At 56.9% G+C, this 22307-nt stretch overlaps 1 protein-coding gene across 12 annotated transcripts; it reads right to left on the bottom strand.

The window, feature by feature from the left end:
• Positions 1–3183: 3183 nt before the first annotated feature.
• TPM3 (tropomyosin 3) lies at positions 3184–22023 on the bottom strand. Of its 12 annotated transcripts, XM_050327806.1 has the most exons (10): positions 21910–22023; positions 21384–21509; positions 15932–16065; positions 14984–15101; positions 14660–14730; positions 13230–13305; positions 12696–12758; positions 12479–12548; positions 10643–10721; positions 3184–4374 (listed from the first exon to the last, which is right to left on the bottom strand). In XM_050327806.1, exons 1-10 carry the CDS (start codon positions 22021–22023, stop codon positions 4371–4373), a joined length of 855 nt encoding a protein of 284 aa, XP_050183763.1. In that variant the 3' UTR covers positions 3184–4370. The 12 variants fall into 12 exon arrangements, 10 of the variants coding, with proteins under 10 accessions (XP_050183763.1, XP_050183762.1, XP_050183764.1 ...); XR_007630292.1 differs by lacking the exons at positions 10643–10721; positions 21384–21509; positions 21910–22023 and adding exons at positions 4915–5870; positions 18844–19021; XR_007630293.1 differs by lacking the exons at positions 10643–10721; positions 13230–13305; positions 21384–21509; positions 21910–22023 and adding exons at positions 4915–5870; positions 13800–13875; positions 18844–19021.
• Between the last annotated feature and the right edge of the window lie 284 nt (positions 22024–22307).

Raw genomic sequence — 22307 nt, forward strand, 5'->3', positions numbered from 1 at the left:
GGCTTTGTCCCAGAGCAGCGAGAGTGCTGATTTCTGTGACAGAAACATCTTCCCTCTGCCATAAAGCAGATTGTAGTGGGGAACAGAGGACAGGCACAGGGTCACTGTGAGACTGCTCTGGGCAGGAATCAAGGACTGGAGCAGAAGTGTTCTCGTTCTTCATCCTCCCAAGTATCCAAGTACCCTGACTCCAAACACTCCATAACAAAAACAAGCAGCAGAGAAGTGGCATGAAGGCAATTCTGGCATGTGCTTTCCAAGCTCCAGGGCCTATTTCCATGTTGTTAGTCTGCAGTGGAGTTGATTAAGTCTGATTTAGGGAGAAGCCCATCAGGTGGAGAAATGCCAGCATCGGTTTTCAAATCACTGCAATTGAAAAGATGTAGCTTGAAGATTGAGCTGCCCACTGGCAGCAGGAGGGATGCAGTTGCAGAGGGGAAGGATATTCCTGGAAAATAAAAAAAAGGAAATGTGAGGGTTTTATAATCGAGCTTTTCATTTACTCATTACCTAAAAATCCAGCTTCTACAGGGCAGTTGAGAGCAGTTGGGGCTCACACATGAAGATTCTTGTTCTTGTACAGGAATTCTCTCACGATTTTCACTTTATCACAAGAGAATAGGGGCGTCCTCAGAGGGCTCAAGGAGCTACCCTGTGAAGTGAAAGCATCCAGAGAAACTCACAGCCAGGCTCCAAAATGTCCTGTTTGCCTTCACAGTCTCCTCCACTACAAATCAGGTGGGTGATGCCTGGGAAGGATCAGGCACAGCAGATCAGGTCCAGCTGCTCCTCACTGCTGAGCTGCTGTGGGAAGGTGATACCCACAAAGGTGACATAACCTTCAAGGGCAAGTTCTAATTCTGCAAAAAGCTCGTTTGACAAATTAAAGGAATCTGATCATCATCTACAGGAAGGAGAACTCACACAGAGACAAAATGTCATGGACTCTTGCTTGTCTCCTTTTCCATTAAAGATGAAGACAAGAAGCATTTCCTTCTCAGCAGAAAGAGTTAAAATTGTGGAATGAACAGTGGGAGAGTTTACCTCACAAGTAAATATTTTGATGTCCAGAGCTCTCACAGCCAGCTCCAGGGGACAATTGTCCAGAAAGTTCTCAAATTTGGAAGATAATTTCAGTGCTATCATATCAACAAGGACAGCACAGTGGAGTAAACAGCCTGTCAACAGGAGAATAAATAATCCTTAATTCAACATCTACAGGCTCAGACTGGCTTCAAAACTGGTGAAAAATTAGCACTAGTGAAAATAATAAAGAACAAATCAGTGGCTTCTTACCCTACAGAGCCTGAGTAATGCAGTTTCACAACCTGTAGGTTCTCAGAGAGTCATTAAATTGTTCTTTCTGAAAGTTTTCATCTCTGCATACAATTCCCTGCTCAATGAATTTGCACTTTTCTGCCTTCCATGTTCTTCTGCCATCGCAGCAGAGCAGCCACCAGAAGGTCTGGGGAACAAACAGCACCCTTCTCAACACTAAAGGGAGGGAGGGAGGGTTATTTTTTCTCCCCTCCACTCAGACATGTATCTTTAAACGACCTTAAGAGCTGGCAGAGCACATAAATAAAAGTGGGTTTATCATGTCACTAAAACAATCCCTGGATCCCCTGGTGGTCTAGTGGTAAAGGCGCCGCGCTATCACCGCGGAGGCCCGGGTTCGATTCCCGGTCAGGGCCACTCCTGGGCAGGTGGGGCTCGTTAGCCCTTAAAGGCAACCCACCTACGTCCTAAGGACCTCGCTGCCACCGTCCAAGCTCGCTTGGCCCCGGCAGATGAACCTTAGGATTAAAGGGTGGGCTCAGTTCCGCGCACACTGTGTCTCACCTAAAAAATCCAATGCGCAGGCTGGAAGGTGGAAAGACCTTCCCCGGATCTTCGCTCGCGAAGACTGGCCATTATATTTTATTAAAACAATCCCTTTTCTAGTGTTTATTCCTGCAATGATCTGCTTTCAGAGCATCCCCCCAGTGCTGGGGAGAGGTTGCTTGCAGGTTGGAGCAGCCCCTGGGACTGCTGGGCTGCTAAATCAGCAAGAGCCTCCCAGGCACAGCCACACCCCTTCCCCCAGGGGAACATCCTGAGCTCAGGGTTTGGGGTTTTTTCAGGATGATCCCTTGTGCTCTCCAAACCTTCCCTAGTGCAGCCTTCCAGTGACTAAAGGGGCTCCAGGAGAGCTGGGTGGGGGACTTTGGGCAAGGGCTGGAGGGACAGGACAAGAGGAAATGGCTTCCCACTGCCAGAGGGCAGGGTTAGATGGGATATGGGGAAGGAATTGTTGGCTGTGAGGGTGGGGAGGCCCTGGCACTGATTAACCAGAGCAGCTGTGGCTGCTCCAACCCTGGAAGTGTTCAAGGCCAGGTTGGATGGGGCAGCCTGTGCCAGGGCTGGACAACCCTTTCTGTGAAGAAATTTTCTCTAATATCCAACCTAAACCTCTGATGTAACTTGAGAACGTTTCTTCTCATCCTGTTTCTTATTACCTGGGGCAGAGTCTGACCCCTCCCCTCTCCCCCCTCCTGTCAGGAGGTTGCAGAGAGCAAGAAGGTACCCCCCTGAGCCTTCTTTTCTCCAGGCTGAGCCCTCCCAGCTCCCTCAGCCGCTCCTGGTGTTCCAGACCCTCCTCCACCCCCATTCCCTTCCCTGGAATCGCTCCAGCCCACCAATGTCTTGCCATGAGGAGCCCAAAACTCCCCCAGGGCTGGAGGTGCCTCAGCAGTGCCCGGCACAGGGGATGGTCACTGCCCTGGGCCTGAGGCCACACACCAGCTCGTGTTCACCTGTTGCCACCTGCACCCCGGGACCTTTTTCCAGCTTTCCAGCCACTTTTCCCCAAGCCTTGGAGCCCTGCAGGGGGTTGTGGTGACCCAAGGACAGCACCTGGCCCTTGGCCTTGCTGAACCTCACACCACTGGCCCTGGCTCGTTGATCGAGCCTGTGCCCACCCCTCTGCAGAGCCCTCCAGCAGATCAACACTCACTGTCACCTCCAAACTGCCTGAGGGACTCACCCCCACGGTCCCACGTTTGTGCCCCAGCCCCAGGAAGACGCTGGCAAGCCCACCTTTACCCTCTGCCTGGTCTCATGGCCAGGGGATGGGCACACACCCTCACCCCCCCCGAGCCCCGATGGAGCGGCTCCCGCACAGGAAAGCTCCGCAGCCAGCAGTGGTGTGGAGGGGATCGGTTTTTATTTCAAAAGACAGTAACACAATTTTTTCAATTTAGTATCAAAACACTGGATAGGGTTTTTGTCTCCAGATTGGCCCCTAAAACTGCTACAACCAAGCAGCATGCTCAAACCACAAGCTACACACCGCGAGCGTGGCTCGCGCCTCACAACCACGGAACACCAGCAATGCACAGCGAGATGGCTTGTACCCAATTAAGACAGTAAGAGCAGTCCTGGCCAGGAGGGAAGGCTCAGCTCCCTCCCTCCAGGTAGGCAAAAACACTTCTCCAAGAACACAAGGCCGTTGTACTTAAGCTGTTAAGTGTAACCCAGCAACGAGCGGTGAAGTTTCTTGGTGCATCAGCACTTAGTGAAGGCAAAGTCAGCCCCAGGGTAGCAATGGGTTAGAGGGGCTGTGGCTGCTCTAAGCCCACCAGGAAAGGAAGTGGCCAACAGTGGGGTAGAAGGGACACAATCTTTGTGAAGGTTCAGTTGTTCAGATGACTGGCTTGGCTTAAAAAAAAAAAAAAAAAGAACAAAACAAAGTACCTTTCACACAAGTTGCTCCTCCCCAGCACAGTTAACCTTAAAGCTGAGAAACTGAACTGCACTTTTGGCAAACAGCTCTTGGAAAGGAAGTTTTCCCAATAGGCTTCTATCCCTAGCCTGGCTACTCTGACTCACAGCGAGCACCATCACACCCTTTTCCTGCCCTGCCAAAGCAGGGTGGCCTAGAGCCAATTAACAGAAGGTTAATACCAAATTTTAAAGCCAGGAGAGCTTTGAAGTGTAGCTCACCAGCCTCACACGATATTTGGAATGTTTACAATGGTCGCTACAAAAAAAAAAAAAAAAAGGTAGTTACAAAATGTGTACATCTCAAACATGCTCCCCCAAACATTATTATTATTATTGCATTGTTTCTTTCCCTTAATGATGCTGTTTGAAGCTCTGCCCAACCTGGTGGCCTTTAACCCCGGGGCAAAGGAGATTTGTGTTTGGTCAGGTTGGCAACAGGGAGTAAACTCTGGTCTCCAGGGTTAAGGGGCAGCAGCGGCCGGGCCGGCGCCGGGCGTCGCGTGGCGGAGGCGGTGGCAGGGATCTGTTACATCTCGTTCAGGTCTAGCAGGGTCTGGTCCAGCATTCTTTGCGTGCAGAGATGCTCCTCTTTGGTGGATTTCAGTTTATCTGGCAGGAGGCAAGAGTTCAGAGTTACAAAACCCGGTGTCAGACAACCAGAACTCCTCTGCCACAGAAAGCTCGTGCCAGCCCCTTCCCCGCAGCGATCCTCGGGCCAGGGTGACTGGCTGGGTGCAGCTGGAAGCTCTGGGGTTACCTGGCTTGTGTGCAGCCCTTGCCTCTCACACTGCTGGTGCTCCCAGTCAGCACAGTCACGGTGTGCCTTTAGCCAGAGCTCTAGGCAGTGTCTCACATGCAGGTGCCTCCGACTGCAGCCAGCTCTCCCCAGGGCTTCCACACCTCCACAGCTGACCCACACGGCCCAGCAAGGCACCCCAAGAGCGACACACACTTGGAAATCACCCCTGGCAGGTGGTTGTGCCCCCCTTCCCTCAGCACAGGGCAGGGATGCCAAGCCCAGCAGCAGGGAGCAGACCACTGGCCTGGAGGGCAGCGGGGCAGGGGTCGGGGCAGTGACAGGCAGAGAGCAAGGAGCAAGGGAGCTGCACCCTGCCTGACACTACAGGCAGCTGTGCGGTCGATTCTCACATGTTCCTTAAGCCAGGAGGAGAGCAGATCAGCAGCTAGTGCTCTAGGTAGGCTTTATTCCAAAGGTGAGCCCACCCATATCACTGGAGACATCCACACGCTGGGACACTGGATAGACAGGCTGTTGAAAAATGTCCTTTAGGTACAGGCAGATTCCCAAAGCCACTCCCAACCTCCCCAGAGCCAGAAACTGTGCACAGAGAGAGAACAGCCTTCCTCGGGCACGAGCGATGGCAGCATTTAAACACACCCTGCGGGCACCCAGGACACAGCTCCGGGCTGTGCATTTTGGGACCTGCTGCCAAGATATCCATGAGCCTTCCCAACAACCCTTCCAGGGCTCTGCAGCTGCAGTGGGGTCAGGCCCAGGAAATGACTGCTGCCCCCAGACCTTCTCGGTTAGGACTCCCCTAGACAGGAACACACTACAGGTGTGCAGCATCTCACGGACTACAAGGTCAGTCATTTATTGGCAGAAGCCATCATTCCATGCATCAGGAAATCCTACAGTCATTTACCTAATCATAAACTCAGGTGGAGCAGCTTCAAGCAGACATAAGCCTAACTTCACCCCACCCCTCACTTCAGGGGTGCAGCCATTCTGGTTCCATGGAGGAGCCAGGCAGGACCCCCTGGACAAGCAAATGAGCGCTCAAAAAACAGCGAAGTCTGGGGGTTACTTCACCAAGAACAGAGGTTACCTTTATATGTTTTAAAAAATGCTTAAATAAATTATAGGATGAATTGAAGTGCCCCATTAAAAAGCAGCAATTGCATAAAATTCGCAAGTCTGCCAGTCTTAATGATCAGATTTCACTGTGGTCCACAGCACTGGTGGTCGCAATAAGCTCATTTATGGGATTAGTGAGCCCCTCCTCAGTCACACAGATCATGCAGCGTTAACTTCAGCTCATTAGAGAGCAGGCGGTTTTTCTCAAGCTGGCTGTACAGGCGCTCTGCAGCAGCGACAGGAGGAGGGAAACAAGAAGAAGAGAGAAAAAGAGAGAAAGGGAAGGTTAGTAGAGCACCAGGAGGAGCACATCAAACAAGCTTGTCTCCATCTCCAAGGATGGCCTGGGCTATTCCCAGGTGAAGCTGGAAAGGACACAGGTTTGTCTTTCTCTAACTTGTGCTTCAGCTCAGGAAGATCACAGAGGAAACCAAACGTGGGCAGAAGTGGAAGTTCTGCCAAGGATGTGCAAAGGCAAAGAAAGGAAAAAAGGAGACACCAGAAGACGAGCCTGCAGGCCGGGCTGGACCCCAGTAAGGGATGTGCTTTAAGCAGAAACAAGTCCTGCCACAGCTGAACCAGGAGTAGCTTCCAGAGGGAGCCACCCTACACTGCAGTGGGACTGACAGGGTCTGCACAGTGGGACAAGGACACCAGGAGCACCAAGGATGACAGCACCTCATCCCTGGAGAACCCTCCTCTGAGAACACCCCTGGTACCACACCAACCACCCAGACCAGACAGAACTGAAGGTAGCAGCTGCTTCCAGCACAGGACAGAGAAAGTTCTGCAGTGCAGGCTGCTCTTTTAGATCTGCCCCAGAAGAACTGCATGAGCAGGACACAAACTGCCACTGTCTCTGCAGCCATGGCTCTCCAGCCCCTGTCCTTACAGCCCTACAGGGGTCCAGCAGCCTCACGTGCCCTCGAGGCTCATGCCCAGCACATGTGCTCATGAGCAGTTCCAGGAAAGGGAGAACCAGTTTGGTCCCCCCCCAGCACCTGCCATCTCTCAGAGCTGGGTGGCCAATGTCCTGCCACAACTGGCCACCACAGAGAACCCACTCAGCATCCCTCTCTGCCCAACTGCACAGGCAGGGTCCTCCCAGCCTGACAGCTCCAATTCCTGCATTTAGGGGAATTCCAGGCAGTGAAAAATGCTTACACAAACAACAGCTTCCAGCCTGGCAGAACTGACCAGCACCAACTGCAGCGACACACAGAGTGCTGCCTGTGCCCGAGGAGCGAGCCCAGAGCACAGCCTTGGGCTTGGGCCTCTCCTCAAATCCTTATACAGGAGGTCCTGGGCACCCTCTGAAGGGGAGCTGCACCATTCCTCATTGCTTACAACCAGGGAATATTTTGCTCTTGAACAAGACCTAGCTGGGTAAGATTCCAGACACTCAACTGATTCACATGGAACAGCCAAAGCACGTCACCTTCCCCAGGGTTTCATCCCAGTCCCTCCAGAGTGATCCCCACACACAGAGGGGGAAGCTCACCTTCAGCCTCACCCTCAGCTTCTCTCAGCCCTCAGGACCTGCCCCAGCTGCACCTCCCTCTGCAGGAGAGGGCAGTAATGCTGACTGATTGTCCCTTCTTTAAAGACACCAAGGCACAGCCAGAGAAGCCAGTGATTTCTGTCCCACCACAATCTGGGAGCTGAGGGTAGTTGTGGGTACACCCACCCCATCCTGGCCCACACCTTGCACAACAACCACTGCTGCTGCTACTCCTGCTGGCTCTGAGCAGGTCAGCTGGGCACCCTGATGCCAGTCCCCAGTCCCAGGTGATCTGGGCTGGTCCTGGGTCTCCAGAGCAGCAGAGGATGGGAGTGAACTGTGCTCAGAAGGACCAGTGACTGTCAGCTGGTGTAACAGCTCACAGCTTTAAAGCAAGCATTGCTGCCTGTGGACAGGGACCTGATGATCTACCCACACAAGGGGGCAAACTGGAGTGTCTGGCATGCATGACCTTTCCCAGACCTCAGGAACAGCTCCTCCACATGGAATGTTTGCCCAGGCTGCTACAGTGTAAGGCCTGCTCTCCTCTCTGCCCAGCCCCAGGGGAGCCCCACCAGCTATCCCTGCCACTCAGGGAGCCCCAGGCCCTGGCCCTCCTGGTCAGCTAATCTGCATTTGCAGCACTCCCCAGTCACAGCCCAGCTCCCAGCAACCAGCCCATGCAAGCCCAGCAATCCAGTCAGACCAGATGCCTCCAAAACCTCCCAGGGCAGACAATGCATCACCCACCCACCCACCCACCCACCTGCCACCCAGCGTGGATTCCATCCAGAGAGCAGGGAAAGGCCCTGCCACAGCCCAGCCTCAGATAACATCACTTGGAACACCACTGAGCAGAGCAGAGCCACCAGCTCCCCACAGCATGAGTCAAACACAACAGGACCTCCCCAGGAGCAGAGAGGAACTGCCCAAGGGCAGGCTGCCACCTCCACCCAGGGAGAACCACAGAATGGGCGAGACTGGAAGGGACCACAGTGGGTCCAAACTCCCTACTCCAGTAGGGTCATCCATGGCACAGGACTGCATCCAGACAGCTCTGGATTATCTCCAGTGAGGGAAACTCCACACCCTCTCTGCACAGCCTGTGCCAGTGCTCGGTCACCCAAACAGGAAAGGAGTTTTTCCTCACGTTCAGGTGGAACTTCCTGGGCATCAGTTCCTGTCCATTGCCTCTTGTCCTATTGCTGGGCACCACCAAGCAGAGCCTGGTCCCTCACCCAACTCCCTCCCTGCAGACTGACCGACATAGATGAGGCCCCATTGTGCCAACAGCTGACAATGGAATGGGCTGGAAGCCTCTACACTGACAGATGCCCTGCCCCTCCCACAGGACCCAGACCCCCAACTCCAGCTGCAGTTGGGTTATTGAGGAGTTCTAGGTTCCTGCTTTGTGCTTACAGGGCACAGTTACTGCCCCAAATCCCAGGAGAGTCAGACCACACTTTGAAATTCCTTACAGGAATGCTCCCTCCTTCCCCACCCAGACCTGGCACCAAAGACAGAGTGAGAACAGGTTGGGGCGTGCCTGGACTATCCTGACTGCCAGTGCTGTCGTGTGGAAAACAGAGGGGCACAAACCTGAGGAAGCCACGGGAAGTGTCCTATGTCACCAGAGCTCTGCTCACGAAGGGCTCTTCGGGCACTGTGGCAGATGAACCGACCCAGAAAGGAAAAAGTATTTGAGCAGCCCCCACGAGGCAGCACATACCGTCCCCCCGGGCTGACCAGTGTTTATCATACCACACCACGAGCGGCAGTGACACGCGCCAGGTGCTCGCAGCCCAGCGCAGTGCCCCGTGGAGAGCTCCATGCCACGCTCCCAGAAGGATCCCGCTGCCCTCAGCCCCTGCACGGTGAGGGGAGGGCTCTGCAAAACGTGGGTTCCCTGGTTTGGGTGCTCACAGCCCTGCAGTGGTGGTGCCTCCTCATTCCTGATGTGCCAAGGGCCTCACAGCCCTCCCTGCAGCACAGGCAGAGCCTCACACCCAAACCAGCCCTGCCCCGCGGGACACCAGCCAGAGCTCACACAACATTTATTGGCTTCCACACCTTGACCTAGCGACTACCAGGTGTGTCTGTGACCTCCCACTGCAAGCCAGTGCTTGGCAACTGGTGTTGGTGAACACTCCAAAGCAGGCACAAATGATGAGTGTCTTCAGCCAGGCACAGCTCCAGGGCCTCCTGCTGCAACCCCCAGCCTCCCGTTTGACCCCACAGGTCCCGTCTGCAGTGCTGCCATCGCATCTGGGAGCCAGCAACACAACCCCAGGGAAAATCCAGCAAGCTAGCTGTGTTCCACTGAGGGTGACACTAGTCTGAAGGCAATGCTGAAACAGTTACTCTAAAGCAGCGAGTGGTCACTAGAATCCCACTTCTCAAAAGCACCAGCCATTCTGTTCCATTTATACACGAACTGTTTTCCTTAAAAAAGGTGACATCATGCTCTAGCAAGAGGCAAGAAAAATACAAAAGGAGCTTTATGGCTCCACACAAGATATGCAGATGAGAACAACATCCTCCCAGCTCCCCCGACACAGAAAGGGCAGCCCCTCAGAGCAGGCCGTGTCTGGCACATCGGGTCGCACAGAGGGAGCTTTGTTTGGGAGCAAGAGCAGCAGAAGTGGGGGGCTGCTGCTGCTGTCAAGCTTCAGTGTCTTTACAGCACCCTTTCCCAGGGATGCCCTGTGCACAGTAACCGGGAAAAGGTACTGGAATTCAAAGTGAGATGACGAGAGCGTGAATGCAGAGTGCGGATGCAGATCAAGCCACCAAGCAGAGAGACAAATCCAAAGTGGAGTTTGGAATCGCAAGACTTATCTGTGTGAGACAGAAGGAGACACTAATTTTAAGAGAAGCTTCGGTATTTTTGCACAGCAAACTCTGCTTAGGCAGCTTTGGGACACTCATGTTAAGGCTCTTCTCTGAGGTGGGGGGACCCGGCCTCTCCTGGGTTAGTGCAAGGACCCCGCGGAGCAGCTGTTAGAGCAGCACCCACCGCAGATCTGAACACAAAGCTGAGGAGCAAAGTTGCGGAAACACACGAGTTCAGCTACTTCCACAGATCAGTTCATGATCCAGCCCATCTCAAGCCTGTTGCGGCAATTCCTAAGGAATCCACTTGAGCACTATCCACAGCCTCTTCCTGAAGGAATCCCGAGACCGTGGCCCAGTGGCTCCAGCAGACAACAAAGCCGCTTTACCTCAGGAAGCCTTTCCCGGTGGGACCGGGAACTGCACTCCAGGAGTTCAAGTCCGAACCCTGTCAGGCCAGCACAGCACTTGGTTACACATGCAGATCACGAGGGCCTAGAGTTAGAGGAGGGCATGCTGGGGCGCCTTGGGCAGATCTGTAGAAGTAACCTGGGACGGCACAAGCGCCGCCGACTCTCCAGCTACGGAAACCACAGCAAACCAAGCAAGCGCTGGCGGCCCAGGCTGCTGAAGCGAGAGGCAAACGCCAGCCAGCTCATATTTACATGGAAGTCATGTCATTCAGGGCGTGGTCCAGTTCCTCACTAATTGCTTTGTACTTCAGTTTCTGGGCATAGAGCTCATCTAGAAGAGGTTTAGGAGGAGAACAAAAGGGAAACAATGAGGGAAGGCAGAGGAGTTCTTCCGACACTCTGGGGCAGGAAAAGCAGGATGGGACTCAAGAACAGAAGAAAATTAAATTAAATGTGAAGCTCTCAGGACTCCGTGCTCATCCCCAACAATAAACAAGAGGGTTCCAGCAGCCTGAGGATGGTCTGACCAGTAAGTGCCTTCCAGGATTACAATCCAGCTCTGAGAGGAGCAGAGCCAAGCACTCAAACCACATTAGCTTGTAAAAACAAGCTGCCCAGCTAGGTCAGCAGGAACCAGTGACAGGAGGAGAAGCAGGGAAGGGCAACTTCATCCACTTAGGGAGAAGCTTGCTACACCCAGGGAGGGCACTGATCAATCGAGGTGCTTTGTTCTCACCTTGTATCTCAGTGCAAAGACTGGCTTGGGAGAAGTCAGTCATGTAATAGAGCTGGGCATCAGAAGGAATTCCCATTCTGCAGGAGGTGGTGAGGTGGGGCAAGTGGAACAGACCAGCCCCACCGGTGTTCTCCATCAGATAATGGAGCAGACAGGCAGCTCGTGGCCTCCGGGGAGGGGCGGGCCTGGAGCTGTGCTGATGCACTCCTGAGCCCTGCAGAGCTGGCACAGGCTGCTCCAGCTCTGGCTGCCTGGGCTACAGTACAGCTGGTCATGCTGTTAACAGCCTCACAACAGCCTGGGGAGCTCTGTCAGGTGTCACAAACTAGGTCACCTCAGCAGCAAGGCTGGAGATCAGAGCCAACTCTCAATCAACAGGTTTGAAGGGGAGTATGCAGGGATGTGGAGGAGTTTTTGCAGTTCCCCATAAAAGCTTGTCCTGGATCATGAGGCAGCTCCAATTGCTGCTTGGCTGCGGTTCTGGGACAGCTCAGCTGACACCACTGCTATTTCTAGATAATAAAGCTCCAGACAATAGGATGGGGCTTTGTATCTCCAAGACCTGGCACTATAAGACCACAAAGGCACACCTGTGGTCAAGGCAGAAGGCCTCTAAGGGATTTGGTTTACCAGCACCACCACTCCAGACACAGCAATCCACAGGAAAATCTGGCCACAGCCCCAGATTTAAGGGAAGCAGCTGGAACCTTCTTCCGTGGCTTGGGGCAAGGTTCTGCAATAGCTGGCCTCAGGAGTGCTCCTGAAGGACTGTGTGAAGGAATGGCAGGAGGAGAGGAACCCATCCTTGGCACTGGCTGACCATCACTTTATGGATGGGGCTGCTGGTGACTTAACCTTCATCCAGGACCAACACTGGGGAGTCTGAGTCTTCACGGGAGCTGTTTCAAGACTCACTGACTCCTGTGGCTGTTGACTGGCAGGACATTGCACCAGCCAGCATGACCTTCTGCATGCAGGGATGTTATTGTGACTAATTCTGCAAGTTCAGGTGTTTCTTTCCTGTGCCACTCCTTAAATTGGATTAAGCTGGAGCACAGGGATCTAGTTACATTCCTGAGGACATCACCACCAAACCACACCAGCCATCAGTTAGAAAAGGCAGGTGTCTGGAAAAGGAGCTTGAGATCTGCTGCAGTACAGCTGGGGAGCTGTTCTCAGAGCACACACACAGGGCATGACTCTTGCAAGCCTCATCTTGGAGGCCAAGTCAGGGCATAATCCAGGTATTGAGGAGTACAGCAGCCTCTGCACTCCCAGCTACTGGGAGACAGCCTTCCTTAGCTCCTCGCTCCTCACCACACATTCGTTGGTTTCCTATCACCAAAATGTACCTTCCAAATCATCAATGGTCTTCTCCAGCTTGGCTACAGAGCGTTCAGCAAATTCAGCGCGGGTCTCCGCCTGCCCGATGGAAAATGCCAGTTAGTGCAACAGCTCTGCAGCAAAGGCCATCAGCTTGAGGACATGGAGCCTCCCATTCTCCACGTCTCTCCCCTGTCAAGCTGAGGCCAGATCACCCAGCTGGGCCATCCTGATGTGGGCACTCACCTCTTTGAGTTTATCAGTCAGGATCTTGATCTCTTCTTCATATTTATCCTCTTTTTGAGAGTACTGTGGAAAAGAAGTCAGCAATCAGCAGCCCCAGGTACCTCCCACTCCAGAGAACCCACAGCTACAGAGGGAGACAAACTCCTCACTGCAGCACACATGCCCACAGAAACTTCCAACTGGGAACTGTTCACATCCCTGCCCGTGTCCAACAGGGCTGGGTCAGGTAGCAAGTCCCACATCATGCACAGAACACAAACCTGGGCACAGAAAAATTCTCATCTTTACATCTTAGCAACTTAAACATCCTGGCTGATAGAGTCTGCCCCAAGGCAGGGAAGGGCAGCCAAGCTTCCATCCCAGCTTCCACAGCCCTCCGGTGAAATCCATTAGCCCTCCCAGGAGAACAAGCACAGCTCTCCTGGCTTGCTTAAGATTGCAGTTGCATCATTTCCATCCCGGTGGGTGCTCTGCTGTTCACACACCCTCCTAGCACAACAGCAATATTTCTGGCCCTGGGACAGGCAGCCCTACCTTCTCAGCCTGAGCCTCAAGAGACTTGAGATTGTTGGTGACATTCTTCAGCTCCTCCTCCAGCTCGGAACATTTACTGTGGGGTTTTGTAAAGAAAAGGGGGGAAAAAGGAAAAGGAGGAATGGGAAGGAAAGACAGGAGACAAGAAGTGAATCCACATGCAGGGAAGACCAGGAAATTCTTTAGGAGACTGTCTGAGATCAGACTGGATGGAATCCTGCTTTGAGGCACTTGTGCAGAAAGCAAGTTCCCCTTTTTGCCTCCGAGCTCATGTTCTAAGTATTCTGCCAGCACATGTACAGGGCACGAAGCTGAGCAGCGGGATGTGGACACAGGTTTCTGCCAGACCTGGAGTCTCCAAGGAGAAGCTGCATGTTTAGTGTGCTGTACAGTAGGAAGCTGTTCCAACGGACAGAGGGACAGCCACCACCACTCAAACAGGGATATTCATGGGCAGAGAGGACAGGACGTTCCAGGAGAGAGAAAGACGCAGTTAAGCTGACGGGAGGAGCACAGTGAGGAGACCACAAGAGTTCTGGTTTAATGGTTCGAGAAGGGAAAGGTTAGTACCTTTTCTTCGGCAACAGACAGACACTTCAAGTTCTGGTCCATCACTCTGATCTGCTCCTGCAGCTCCCGGCAATGACTGTTAGTGACGGTCACACAATGGCACAAGCCAGGTGGGGGCAAAGTCAAAAGGAGCACCAAAACCACAACACCATAGAGCAAAAAAGGGGGTGGGGGGGAAACACAAAAAAGTCATGGTCACAACATGCACGTCTGGGCAGGAAGCACAGTGCTGCTGCTGCGCACACACCAGCTGCGTTAGACAAGGCCCAGAGCACGGAAAGGTCCTGGCCAGCTCCTCCAGGATCAGCTAAAGCATCCAGACACGTGAAAGAAGACCAGGGGATTTGTAGGATTTGTACCTCTGCTCTGAGCAGAGGAAGTCCAGCTTGCTGCTCAGCAGTGCAGGAGCCTGGAGTGCTTACTGCAAATACTTGCAGAAGCCAGAGAGCAGCCTCAGCCACAGCTCTGCCCTCAGCCATCCCATGTGCTGCTTCAGCCCCCAGCCCAGGAGGCCTCTGCTGCTTTAGGGCAAACCCTGTGCCCTGTGGCTACGTGAAGGATCTCGTGACTGCACACACAAAGCAGTGCTGGTGAATGCTGTGGGGAGAAGGGCTCTCTCTGTGACTGGGGAGTGCCTCCATGCGAAGGGGCAGAGCAACTCCACCCAAGGCAAATCACATCACAAACTCCTTGTCCTGAGTGGAGCCAACAGTGTTTCAAGGAGGAGAGTGCTTCCAGCCCTTTCCTCCGAGGACCTAAACCCACCCAGTGCTTCAGGCCTTGTGTAACAAGGTTACCAATGCAGTGTTAGTTCCCATGCAGAGGCAGACGTGCCACTTTCATGCCAGTGGACTACTCACGACTCTGCCAGCTCAGCTCTCTCTTCAGTACGCTCCAGATCTCCCTCTATGATCACCAGTTTCCGAGCAACCTGGAAGGGAGAATCAGGATCAGGAGGAAGGAGGATGATTTTGCACTTGTAGGCTGTGCACAGCAGCGAAGGGAATGAATGCCTGCAAGAGCTGCTGGAGCTGCCAGAGGTTTTTGGCCAAGCAAAGCACTGATGTAGCTCTGCTGAGAGCCAGGCTCTGCACCCAGCTTTGCTGAGGAAAGCCTTGTGAGCAGGAAGAGGAGCTGCCTCTCCTGGCCCAGGTCTGCTGTACCAGAGCATCCAAGAGTCTCACCTCCTCATACTTCCTGTCCGCCTCCTCTGCGATGTGCTTGGCTTCCTTGAGCTGGATCTCCTGCAGTTCCATCTTCTCCTCATCTTTAAGAGCTCTGTTTTCAATGACTTTCATACCTCTGTCCAGAAGTAAGCACAGGGAGAGGAGGTGTGTAAAACAACCCTGAGATGAGTTTCAGAGCATTAACAGCGCTCCCTTGGAACCACAGCGCTTCCTGACAAGCCATGGCTCCTCAGTACAGAGGGTGGCACAGGAAGGCAGACACTGCTGGGCTGATGTGAACCTCAGTTGCTCAGAATTAACTGTTCCTTGGAACATTCCTCTAGCAGCTCCCTGGGCTCCTGTGTCAAGGGAAGTGTGGTGCTGCTGAGAAGAACAAGTCCGGCTGTCTTAGGGACTCAGCAGAGCCAAGTCAAGCACTTCTCCATCTGGAATGCAGGAAGAGCCAAGTCCATCTCCATGGCAGGCCACCAGCTGGGCCGGGCTGCTCACCACAGAGTGTGCAACCGAGGAAGCACATCAGCCAGCTGCAAGGGGACCCTTTGAATCAGAGGCCAGGTCAGGGGACATCTGCCAGCAGAGAGGATGCTGGCAGAGGCTGCAGGAAGAAAGGCTGCCCCACCTTCACAAGGCAATGGTGTCTCCAAACCCACTTATTTCTCCTCCCTTGGAGGCAGGAATGCATGGTAGCACACAGCACTGCCTTGCTCCTTAGCTTCAGGTTCCGAGACACTCAAGGCCATCAGCAGCCTCAGGTTCTAAGCCACTCAAGGCCATCAGCATTGTTTTAGCTGCTCTGCGTAAGCAGGCACCGACTCCCACATCCAGCCTTGATGTGGGATCTCCTTCCCCCACTCTGGGAAGCCCAAAAGGTTGGATGGCACTGGGCCCTCAGTCAGAAACACATCCGAGACGTTTGACAGAGTGTGAGCAGGAGCCCTTGCTCACCTTTCGCTCTCATCTGCTGCCTTCTCTGCCTCTTCCAGCTTCTGCAGAGCCGTGGCAAGGCGCTCCTGAGCTCGGTCCAACTCCTCCTCTACCAGCTGGATACGGCGATTCAAAGATGCCACTTCTGCCTCAGCCTGGAGGGAGCAGAGGAGGGGACTCAGCCCGTGCAGGTTGAGCAGCTCGGGCAGGGCAGCTGAGCTCTGCCACCGGGTCAACGTGGGAGCCCTAAGCAAACCTTCAGCCCCTCTCCCAGAGGCCTGCAGCACGTTCCTGCATGCCTTGTCCACGCTGCAGCCCTCCTGCAGCCTTTTCCCTGCCAGCCTGAGCTGCCCTGACAGTTGAAGCCATAAACACTAAGGAGATGACTCGCGCCAAGGGGTGCCTCTGCAGCTGCTGGGATCCTGCCAGGCCATCCATCACAGCTGTTTACCCACCACGCCAGAGCATGGTGACAGCTGCCACTTAGCACAGAGTCAGTTTACTCACAGGATCTGGACACCGGAGAGCATTGCTTGAGGCAAACCCTCTCACCAGTAAGGCGAGAAGGATTAACAGGCTCAGGGATGTGCCAAGTTATGTCAGGTGCTGGCAGGCTGGGTGGGCCACCAGCGCTGCCCAACCCAGGGCTCATCGCTGCCCCAGAAGAGAGCCCGCACTGCTCGAGGCCTCCTTCCTCCCAGTGAGTCACTAACAACCCAGAGAAGCAGCAAAAGCCTCCTCCAGTTCTGAGACAGGTTGAGGAGGCTGTTCCCCAGCAACAGCCACCTCGGTTCAGCCACAGGCACCAGGAGCTGGTGAAACTGCTGAAAGCCCTCAGGCATTTGCCAGAAATGTGACCACAGAAGTGACCAGCAGAGATCAGGGGCTGTCCCATCCCCCAGCCACTGCGATCAGCCACAAGGCCCCTCCTCACAGCCCCATCCATGCAAACCCCAGGCAGAGACCAGGGGAGCCCAGATGCTCTGGGGACAGGGACACCCCACTGGAGCGCCCTGGGGAGCTCAGAATGCTGCTCCCCCACGGAACGACAAAGGCAGGCAGGGCTGTGGTCATTCAGGGCAGTGCTGTGATCTTCTGCAGGGACCTGGGCACAGGCACATGCCAGACAGACACAAAACACCCCAGCTGAATGTAACAAAGCAGCCTACGCAGACACGCTGCTCCTCACGGTGCGGAGAAGGGAGGAGCAGAGCAATGAAAGGCGCCAGTGTTACAGCCGAGCCCAACACCAGTTGCATCCAGTTCCCGGAGGGGCTGTCCGAGCTCTCCCCGCCCCTTCTGCCACTGAGGCACCCCCTGCCACATTCCAAGACCAGGCTGGGAGAGCACAAGCGGCAGAGAAGCTCCCATGCAGGCACACCCAGGAAGCCCACACCCCTGTGGGTGCCCAGAGCCAGGACCTGCCCCGCCTGAAGGGGAAGTGGTCTGCCCGAAGAGGAGCACAACAATACCTTAAACAGAACTGGGAAGGAGACTGCCTGGCACATATCTTTTGCCTATTAAAGGGGACACGAGCTGTTGAGGTGGAGAACATCCTCCCTCCCTCTGCCAAGAGGTGGGGACTCACCAGCACAGCCGGCCTCTGCTTCTCGACCCTTTGAACTGCATCACTTAGCCCTGACTTCCTGCAGGCAGTGCTTAACCCACCCAAAAACCACTGCTGCTTTTGAGGAAGTGCCTCTCCCCGCTGCAGAAGGGCCCTTACACATCCCCTTCTGCTGCTCCTCCCTGGATGCAGCCAAAACTGTCAGGTTTCCCGGCATCACGGGGTGAACTTCCAGGGGACTTCCAGGCAGCCCTGCTGCAAGTGGCACATTCCTGTTACTCCGTGCTTCCTTCAGGAAGGCAGCCCTGAATCAAGGAGCCCTGCAAGCCAAGGGAGGAGCTCACCCCGGCCTTCAGGACTCACCATCGCTTCCCCAGGCCACAGAGATCCAAGAGGGCTCCCCAGGACGCGGGACCAGCATCACACTGGGAGTACTGGTTGGCTCCCCTGAAGGAGGGAGGCTCAGGGAGCTGGGAGAAGCACGCGTGTTCCCATGACAACGCTGCTATTACGGGGAAAATTCCTTATGTGGCTGCGAAAAAATAGCCCAGCTGAAGCCCAGGAGCTTTTGCCATGGGCCTGGGCAGCAGAGCCCGATCACACAGCGCTGTCACAGACATGCAGCTTGGGTACTGAGCGGGGAGGGCTCAGCTCCAGCAAAGTCACTGCAAATTCACCGAGAGCCGCACTCGGATTCGAGCCGGGACCGGCCCCGTGTCACCCCATCCCTGTGCCCACAACACACCGGCCTTGCCTGTGCCCCTGGCCCAAGGGAGCCGGGCACCGTGAGGGGCTGCCCGTGTCACCCATGCCGGTCCCCAGCCCTGCCGGCGTCCCCCGGAGCTGCCAGCTCAGATCCTGCCGTGGTTGCTCCCTCCTTCCTTCCTTCCTTCCTTCCTTCCTTCCAGGCCATCCCAGCCAAGCCCCTGTGTTTCCCCCGCGGCTGCCGGTGCCGGGGGCAGGATGCGGGGCTCGGGAGATGCTCCGGGGGCTTCTGCCCGTCCGCAGCCCAGGGACCCCGCTCCCTCCTCCCTTCCATCTTACCCGCGCAGCTCCGGGCTCGGGGCCGCACAAGATGGCCGGGGCCTCCCCCTCCCCCCGGTCGGGCCCGGCCGGGTCCCCCCGGCCTCGGTCAGCGCCGGGACACGGGACACGGCGGAACAACGCCCTGCGGCCCCCCCCGCTCCGGCCCCCGCTCAGCACCACGGGCAGGTCCCAGGGACCCGGAGAGACCCCCGGCCACGGGGCGGGACACCCGGGGCGCAGCGGACCCCGCGGGCGCTCCCCGCGGCTCGGAGCGGGATCCCCCGGTCCCCGGGCGCGCCGCCGGCCCGGCCGTGCCCCGGCGGGGCGGCCCCGGCCGTACCTGCTCGCGGTTGCGGCGCTCGGCCTCCACCTCCCGCTGCAGGCGCTCCGCCCGCTCCTCCGCATCGTCCGCCTGCTGCTGCAACACCTGGATCTTGCGCTTGACCGCCTCGATGGTGGTGGCCCCGGCCATGCTCGGTCCGTCTGCTCCGGCCCCGCCGCCGCCCCCGCACCCCCCGGGACCGCGCCCGGCCCCGCCGCCCGGAACTGACGGCACTTCCGCCCCGCCCCGCGGGACTTACCGGGGACGGGGGGGCACCGGCACCGGGGGGGACACTGGGACACACCGGGACTTACCGGGGACGGGGGGGCACCGGCACCGGAGGGGGTTCCGGGACACACCGGGACTTACCGGGGACGGGGGGGCACCGGCACCGGGGGGGACACCGGGACACACCGGGACTTACTGGGGACGGGGGGGCACCAGCACCGGGCGGGGCACCGGGACACAGCGGGACACACCGGGACTTACCGGGGACGGGGGGGCACCGGCACCGGGCGGGGACACTGGGACACACCGGGGCCTGGGGCACAGGGACCGGGGCACGCCGGGACCGGGACACACCGGGACACACGGGGACCGGGACTCGCCGGGGACTGGGACACCGGGACCGGCACTGGGACTCACCGGCACTGGGACTCACCGGGATCGGGAGACACTGGGGCCTGGGGCATTGGGACATGGACGTGGGACACCGGGACAGGGACTGGGACTGGGACCGGGCCGGGGGGGACACCGGGATCTGCACCGCGGCCCCCTGGGTGCACAAGGACCTGTCCCGTGTGGGTGTGGGGGCAGCGGGACCGGCCCCGAATCCCCGAATGTCGGGGAGCACAGGGCCCGGAGGAGGTCCCCCCCTCCATGGGGCCGGACCCCCCGGTGCCGCCCTTCCCTCAGCCCTGCGGGCCACATTTGGAGACTGCTGGGCCACGGGGTCCGATCTTGGGCACTGCAACCCTGGGAGAGACCCCGCACCCTGCCGGGGCCAGGACCCCACAGCCCTGCGGCAGATCCCGCTCCCTCCTCCTGCCCAGGGCTGGGGCTGTCAGCTGTCACTGCCGGGCTCCCGTTCTGCTCCCGTGTGCCAAACCCCAACATCTCGACGGCCTGAGCCCCTGTGAGAACCCTCCAGTGCGAGGGCAGACGATGGTGCAGACAACGCTGCCAAGATCAGCGTTCCTTGGAGCCAGGAGCCGTGTCTCTTGGTGCCGTGATTGTTCTTGGAGCCCCCCAAAAGCTCAGTAAACACACCACCGACCCCCGTTGCTGCCCTCACTCCCCACCAAGCCCATTCAGCAGGGCTTCGGGCACATGGATAGAAGGGAAGCGTTCCAGGCTGCTGCCTCGACATCCTCAGCAGCTGGGCAGGTGGATGCTGCAGGGCCACGTTTGCCTGGGCTGGCTTGTGCAGCATGGCACGTTTCCAGGGATGAGGGGGAACTGGAGGCACCTGGGAGCCAGCTCTGCCCATCCAGTCCCTCCACTGCCTGGAACCAGGGGGAAACTTGGGCAGCCCCAAGGGCCACCCTGAGGTGACAGCAGCCAGGAAAAGGGGCTCCAGGGGCACAGAGAGGGATCCACAAAAAAGCAAATGAGGATGTGGTGACAGCAGGAAAATGCCAACAGGGAGCAGAAGGAAGTAGGAAGGGTGTGAGGGAGGGAAAGGGCTCCCACAGCTCTGCGATGCCCCACTCAGCATGTGCCGACTCCAGTGCAGGGATGGCACTGCCACCATGCTGGGACGGGGGGCCGCAAGCGAAGCTGCAGGGTGACAAATATCGCAGGGTTCCAGAAGGGCTCCAGAGCTCCCAGTAACACCCTGACCCCCAGCGTGGAGCCAGAATGTGCCAGTGAGGGCAGCCCAGGTGCTGTGCCAGGGCTCAGGCACTTCCCTGTGGGCACAGTGGCAGAGGACAGTTCCTGCCTCCTCTGCGTCAGAGCTGGGCCCTCTGAGGGAGAGGAGCCACAGGATTTCCTGGCTCCCGCAGGAGGGAAGAGCTGCATCGCCCCAACATCGGACCCTGAGACGTCCCAGCCCCACGGGGAGGTGGCCCCTGGCTGCCAGGTCCTGGAAAGTGATGAGCAGGGCCAGATGCCTCATGATGGTCGGAGAGCGGCCAGCGAGTGAAACCCTGCACCGCTGGTGCCATTGTTTTCCTGGGAACAGCGGCCAACAATAGCTGGGCTCTGCAATCCTCACACTGCCTATGCACTGGCATGGCATTGCCATGCCATACCTGTCTTCCTCCTCCTCCTCCTCCTCAGGAGCTCAACTCCTCTGCCCACAGCTGTGACTCAGAGTTTCCTGGGGACACGTGTCCCACTCTCAAGGGGCTGCTCACTGCCTGGCTCTGCCCTTGGGACGTGTCCTTCACAGGGTCACTCTCTGCTCCCAGACACCCACATAGCTTTGCTGGGAATGCACTGAGCCAGACAGGGACCTTCCTGTGTCCCCAAGGCATAGGGAAGGGCTGTAGTCCCATCAGGAAGGATACAAGGGGAGGGCAGCCCTCAGCTTCCACCTTGCACCCCATACGTACGTCTGCTGCCTTCTTCTCTGCCAGCTCCAGCTTCTCCTGGGCATCTTTCAGGGCCTCAGAGTATTTGTCCAGTTCATCTTCTGTCCCCTTCAGCTTCTTCTGCATGGCAGCGAGCTCATCCTCCAGCTGGAAGGGCAGTGGTGTCACCACAGGTGGACAACACATTGGATCCCTGCACTGCGAGAGAGCCCTGCCTGCCCCATCCCAGGCTCAGCTCTGCCCCACAGCATCCCTCCTGCCCCATCCTTGGGACCAGCTCTGCCCCACAGCATCCCTCCTGCCCCATCCTTGGGACCAGCACTGCCCCACAGTGTCTGTCCTTTTCCCACACCCCACCAACTGGCAGGGGCTGAGCCCTGGGCGGCTCTCGGGGTGCCCTCGAGCTGTGGAACATTGTCAGCTGTGGCACCCTCATAGCCCAGCCAGAGTCTGTGTTGGGTGTTAGGTCTGGGCTCGCCGTGAGCCAACACAGGCAGAAGCTACCTCCCAACACCCCTGGGCTGGGGGCTGCTACCGCCTGCCCTACCTGCTTGCTCCGCTCCTCTGCCTGCTTCTGCTCAGCCTCCGCCTGCTCCGCCCGGTCCAGAGCATTCTCCTTGTCCAGTTTCAGCATCTGCATCTTCTTCTTGATGGCCTCCATCCTCGCTGGGACACGGGCGGCAGTGGGTGGCTGGATACGGGACTGGCAAGGGGTGGGCAGGGCACTTGTGCTGCCTGTGCTCCGCTGCCTGTTTATCAGCTCTACCCAGCCTGAGGGCTTTGCCTTTCTTGGGCCGAGCCGCCTCCCCACCTTCCCAAAAAGTCTGTGCTCGGGACCCATTGTCCGCCCCAGGGGGTCCGGGTGGCCACGGCCTTATTTGGGCTGATGAGGACAGCTGGAGTGTTATAAAAAGCAGTGGCAGGTCTGCGAGCAGGGGGTCCTGT

This window comes from Myiozetetes cayanensis, unplaced genomic scaffold (genome assembly GCF_022539395.1).
Source record: "Myiozetetes cayanensis isolate MyiCay16 unplaced genomic scaffold, myiCay2020 scf35, whole genome shotgun sequence".
NCBI lineage: Eukaryota > Metazoa > Chordata > Aves > Passeriformes > Tyrannidae > Myiozetetes > Myiozetetes cayanensis.

What these genes read in the sequence shown, in the direction of transcription:
- TPM3 (XM_050327805.1), bottom strand. Translation starts at nt 22,023, where the DNA reads ATGGAGGCCATCAAGAAGAAGATGCAGATGCTGAAACTGGACAAGGAG. An exon ending in GCAGCAGATGAGAGCGAAAG is followed by an intron (nt 15,102 to 15,931) that starts GTGAGCAAGGGC and finishes ACTTCTGGACAG; the next exon opens with AGGTATGAAAGTCATTGAAA. An exon ending in CGGACAGGAAGTATGAGGAG is followed by an intron (nt 14,731 to 14,983) that starts GTGAGACTCTTG and finishes TCTCCCTTCCAG; the next exon opens with GTTGCTCGGAAACTGGTGAT.